Below are 6013 nucleotides of genomic sequence, written 5' to 3' on the forward strand. Positions count from 1 at the left end.
AGCTCAGCTTTCCTCCACTTTCAGAACAAAGACTCCTTTCCTCCAGCTCTCCCAACCTTCAGGTGCACGCGCGCGCGCGCGCACACACACACACACACACAAAATGAACCAAGAAAGAAGGAAAGAGATCAGTAATGAGAGAGCCCACTAATGGGTTGGTTTATGTATAGAACAACAGCCCATCGCTGTTCCATAAAATAATCAATCAAGCACTTAATTTTACACATAAAAGTAAGCTGCCAGGAGACTGTTAATAGATAACCAAATAAATTAACAGTTGTAGGTGGGATTTGAAACCAGGTCAGATTTCCTTCTTTCCCGAGCTCCGAGCCCCCGAGTATAAAGGGTCTCCCCAGCTGGGCACTTGATGTCACACTGTTTCCAAGTGGGAAATCCCCTTTTATCCAATATCCCCTCTCAGCAGGCTGTTCACTTCAGGGAATTGTCCTTTGTGCGTCTTCCATAAATTTTATAACGCTGCTACTTTACAATATTGATGGGCAACTTGGCCTTGGCCCAGACCCGCAGTGGGTTAGCATGGACATGAAAACCTTCAGAAGCGCAGAAACAGGAAGGAACACATTCCCCACTGACCTTTCTTAAAGGGACAATTGTGTAAGTGCAGTGGTTACCTGAGTTGGAGGCCGGCCCGGCTTTGATAGATGGCTCTGCCCTCTGAGAGCTACACGGCGACAGGCTGGCAGGCGGGACACACACAGGCAACTCTCAGGTACCTGCAGACCCGTAAAGGGTAAGTGAAATCCACACATAATCCCCCAAGTTGTTTAAACCTGAAACTCAACTTTCTCCCAACATTCAAACTGTTTGCAAAGTTACTGATGAACAAGGATCGACGGCTTTAGAGTCTGTCTCTTCTCTCTCTACCTGTGACCTTCTCAGGGCAAGTGACCCAAAGAAAATGCAACAAGGAACGTAAAAGGCAGGACTAGAGAATTGATCCCTGATTCCTAGAGGCTCTGTGAGTGCTCTGAACTTTGAGGATAACATTCGTTCTGCCATCACATCTTCATGAAAAAACAACACAGTAAAATTCCACCTCCTAGAATAAAGTCACACTGAGAACAAGACAGCCATCGTCTGCTAACCAAGTAAGTAACACAAGTCAATAATAGCTACCATTTATTGGGCCTTTAACACACACACACACACACACACACACACACACACACACACATATTTAACCCTCTTTTAAAAATCTGCATAAATATCCTTTGATCCAGAAAACCCACTTCTAAGGGATATTTCCTGTGGAAATGACTGAGAATATATCCAAAGATTCTGTCTATAAGGATGTTTATCAAATATAAGCAAACCTTCGCTTCTCAGGGCCCCTGTTAGTACAACAGGCCCGTGGGATTTTGTTGGACACAACTGGCATCTTACTAAAAAGATTAAAATTTCTAGTAACCATGGGGTAGCTTCCACTCGAAAGAGACAGCAATCTACAGAGCGAGCTACCTCTCTATATATAATGAATCTGGGAACAGTGCAAGTATGCGATCCACATAGACCACGTCCATCATCCCAGAAAAGTTCCGTTTGAGGCAGTAGTGTTTTGGTAAATGGTCACCAACCAGCTCTCTGAAAAACCAATCTATACATACATGTGTGTATGTTTATTATAACTTTTACCAGTATAAAAGATATAGGATGCACAATTTACAAGTAATACTAAAATACATAATTCTCTTTACTGTAAATTCCATATAATCAATTAATTCTCAAAGAATGCTTTTGTTGACTTTTATCAAGCTCTTGCATCTGTAGCCAACCTATATAGTTCTGACATGAATGCTGATGTTTTTATTTACATTAATGAGTAATACAAATGTAAAACAACTTTGTATATCAAAACTTCACTTGGATAAATCGGCTATTAGTTTTCACATAATGGGAGGATATTTCCTCAAATTTTTGTGCTATTCATGATGTAATGCCTAGAGACACGACAACTTTTAATATGTATGAACATTTTTTCCACCACTTTAAGTCTAGGTAATCAACAAAACAATCAAGGAAGCCCTAAGTTGTAGTATTTGCTGATTTCCAAATGTCAATAGCCCTACTGTAGCCAATTTCAAGCTACCAACACCTTCACTGAACAAAGCTGGAGACATACAGTAGCTCATCATCATTATGTAGTATTTTCACCATATAGGTATCATAAACATAAATAACCTCTAGAATAAAGATGATAAAATACAGTAAAATAATAGGGAAATGATTTTTGAGTATTTGTTCCTTTTTAAAACATAATTGAACTGCAAGATATAACACTTTTAATGATTGCTATGTGTAACAACCTGAAATTTTAACAATTGGCCAGCAAGCCCCTGCTTGTATGCCTGCGCAGTTAATCCCATCTCATGTATATAATTTTTTTTAAAATAAGGAAAAGGCAAAAATACCTCATGAATTCTCAGGGTAAAATCTATTATTTCTTAATATGTCAGGAAAGTAAAGCTTCAACCCCTTGGGGAGAGTGGAAGGAAAAAGCCTGCCTGCGCGATTTCATTTCAGGAGCAGGCTGCTGAGAGAGCACCTGGAACATCAGAGTGACAGCTGTCAAACAACCAGAAACAGGACCCGGCGACTCCTGCCCAAGGGCTTATAACACAGGTTCAAACCAGGCTTTTTTCCAAAAATGTTTTTAATTCCAACATCCCTCCTAATGGCTTACTGTAGACTAATTTAGCCAGGAGCTGTTAATGCTAAAAATGGAAGCTAATGATTTCAGCTAGAAATGACTAAGCCGACACTATCAGAGTGTATTGTGAGAAACTGATTATCACGGGTGCATTTGTTTTCCACCTTCTCTTCCTGGTAGAAAGGCTTAATAAGATTCCCACAGCAAAGGCAGACACACTTCTTCCTCTCCTGGGAGCCTAGATTATGAATGTGTTCTCTGGAGGTCACCCACTCCCCAGACCCCTCCTAAGACTCATCTCACGCTGGGAGCCACGGTTCCATTAAAGGGCGCCCACTGCTGTTGCTGGTCATATTGGTGCCATTCAGCGAATATTGACAGCATCAGCTTCTTTCTCTTGAGTGCCCACCGGTACCCACCACTCACCTCGGTGCCTTATAGCTTTATATAGCACACTTTATACTTTCCAAAATAAGTGTATTATGAAAAGGAGCATGCCTTTTAAGGCAAAGATTAGATAATAGTCATACCACACAACTGTCCAGCTGGAAGAAATCTAGCAGAAAAAAAAAAAAAAAAAGATCAAGTTTCCAGGTGCCACTGTTGGAATTAACCAGGAATGTTAGAAAGCAAGCACACAAAACTTCAATATAATTATGACATAATTAAATATCTCAACTGGCAATGATTTAAGCAGAATTCAGTTTTCTTGAGCCATCCGATATTCAGGCTTAATTCATTTGATGTACATTCCCTGAAACCTTATGATGCTAGCTTCTATAAAAAGAAAGCTGAATGTCACAGAAAGCCATCTGGACTGGGAGAAGTTACTGAAGGGGTTTTTTACAATGGAATCTCAATTATTAGGCAATTAGAACAACACTCCTAGGAATGATATTTACAAAGTCTGGGGTACAACCTTGATGAAATGTTTTTAATTTTATAATTTTTAGAAATAAGGAAAGAAAAGATTAGCTTTTGTCTTTCTCTGAGGATTTCCATATTAAGACGGAGAAACTGAACGACCTTAATTTAGGACACTAGTTTTGGGGTCAACTCAGAATTTTCTTTCTCCAGCTTGCAACATCTCAATGAATTTCCCATTCCCACCCAATGTTGGGAAGCATGTTCCTGGGCCATCTTCAGGATCCGACAGAAGGGGTTTTATAGGCGGGGTTGAGAGCTTAGAGATGCAGTACCAAGGGTGCAGTCAAGGGCTCTAGGCTTACACACCAGCACACGCGTACACACACAGATGTTAGTTCTTTCTTACAGCCGCCAGCTTTAAACTCTGCCCTCTGGCTAACACACGAGTTGCTCCTTACCCCATCCCGCCAAGGTCACTCAAAGCCTACCTTGAACCTAGTCCCCCCAAAGTGGGTGGAAACAGAAGAGGAAAATTCTAAACAACTGTCTACGCCTTGTACCCTTTTCTGGAAACACAATCTACTAAAAGGAAAGCCAATTTGGAAAAAAAAAAAAAGTGTAGATGCTACTCAAATTTCAGAGCTGTTATCAGTGTGGGAAAACTATTAACTAACGTGGATGGCATGTTTCTTTTCTTGTACTACAAAGTAAATTCCTCTTATTTAATAATTTTGATTAGTAATGAATTTGGATTACTTTTGATTTAACAGAGAGAATGAATCAGACTGGTTAAAACCTTAATGATGTCATATTTATTAATATAGTAAATATTGAATATAGAAGATCTATGTCTCCACTAATACCTTCACTGGCTTAAAAAAAAAAAAAGAAATGAACTTTCAAAGAACAAAGTTATAAGGCTTAAAGGAAAGAGAAAGTAATTATTACAAATTCACTATGGATCCATTAGAGATTTTTAAAATCCATATAAATCCAGGTATAGAAGATCTGACTCTGATCCTACATAATTTCTACATTTTAGGACAACTTTTCACTCACAAATTCAAGGTTACAATGGCATCTAAAATATCCACAGGAAAAGACTAACATGAAATACAATAATATGAATAATATTTGTTGCATTAGAGTGGTTATTTTCCTTTTCTCTATTTTTTAAATTTCCTATAGCATGGTTGTATAATTTTTATAATAAAAATTGTAAATTAAGAATTTGAGGTTACCAAACATAGTTGACTTTATAAAATAAATCTTCAAACAAATATGCGGAAAGGGGACATTCAACCAAGATGAAGCAGATGCTCAATGGAAAGGTCCACGAGGTCCTGAGAGGAGCTCTGGACATGAAGCCCTTCATTAGCATTTCCAGCCCCCTCTCCTGTGGCACCAACGATTCCCACCAAGGTGGGGATGACAAATGCGGGATTGCTACACGTTTATCAGCCCTGTGTGCCTGGGGAATCTCAAAGCACTTTTGGAACCTACACTTGATTCGGTTTCATGGTGAGGAAAGTGAAGTTCACACACAAGGACCAAAATGACCGATTACTAGTGACATCACTGGCAAGAGCAGCCACTGTAGGAACCACATCACCGGACCAGCATCCTGTAACCCACGGGCTGACGGAAAGATTAGGTACCCTTTCTTTTTTCAAATTATATTTCATTTACTCAACTATGTTCACTTTAAAAAACAAGTATGAGATTGTAAACAGACCTCACTCACTCTGACAGCCTACAGAGGGCACTCTCTGTACCCCTGCAGGGGTTTTGGGGGGCAATAAAACCAAAATCGGTATTGAAAATACGTGTGCATCTCATAAATTTTAAAAACAGCCTAGTGGACATTCCAAACTAGTAACAACTTAACCCAGAGAGGGGAACTATAAATGCTTACTGTCTTGGTCTATAAAAATACCCCTCAATAAGGATTTCAGAGTCTATTCCTCAAGAAGGTACACAATTTGTGGCCAAAGGCTACGCCCACATCAGTGTGACTCCCTCCCTAATGCTAAATACATCCTCCTCCACCTCAGAGGTGTCTGGAGGCTGGGCACCTGCCAAATCCCCGCGGTGCTCTGGCGGGGTCACAGCTGCTGGCTGCTGAAGAAGTACTTGGTCTCCCTGCAGACGGGATTCACGCAGAGCGGGCAGCTCAGGGTCAGCTGCGTGGAGCAGCGCTCGTTGGACTGGATGTGTGAGTGCACCAAGTCGGCCAGGGCCTGGAGACAGACAACAAGCGGGAGAGACCCATCAGCAGCAGCGCGGCCACTGCTTCCCACACCTCCCCTCGCCCATCTCCCCAGAGGAGCACTGTGGCGTGAGGTTTCTTTTCATTCAAAACCTATGAACCCTTTGAACCCAATTCTATGATGTCTTCCTTTCTTAAGAATTCTCAGCTTAGAGAAAAGTTTCAAATACAGGTTTTAGAAAAGGAAATCCTCTCACCCCACCTGCTGA

The 6013-nt window shown here is 40.7% G+C and overlaps 1 protein-coding gene across 2 annotated transcripts in view; it reads right to left on the reverse strand.

The window, feature by feature from the left end:
- Positions 1 to 5640: 5640 nt before the first annotated feature.
- Positions 5641 to 6013, reverse strand: part of FECH (ferrochelatase) — a 40067-nt gene continuing 39694 nt past the window's right edge. For both annotated transcript variants that reach the window (XM_007450104.1, XM_007450103.1), the window contains one exon: positions 5641 to 5775. In XM_007450104.1, the coding sequence (XP_007450166.1) occupies positions 5641 to 5775 (135 nt within the window). The remainder of the gene's footprint in view (positions 5776 to 6013) is intronic.

Source organism: Lipotes vexillifer, unplaced genomic scaffold, assembly GCF_000442215.2.
Source record: "Lipotes vexillifer unplaced genomic scaffold, Lipotes_vexillifer_v1.1 scaffold79, whole genome shotgun sequence".
Classification (NCBI taxonomy): domain Eukaryota; kingdom Metazoa; phylum Chordata; class Mammalia; order Artiodactyla; family Lipotidae; genus Lipotes; species Lipotes vexillifer.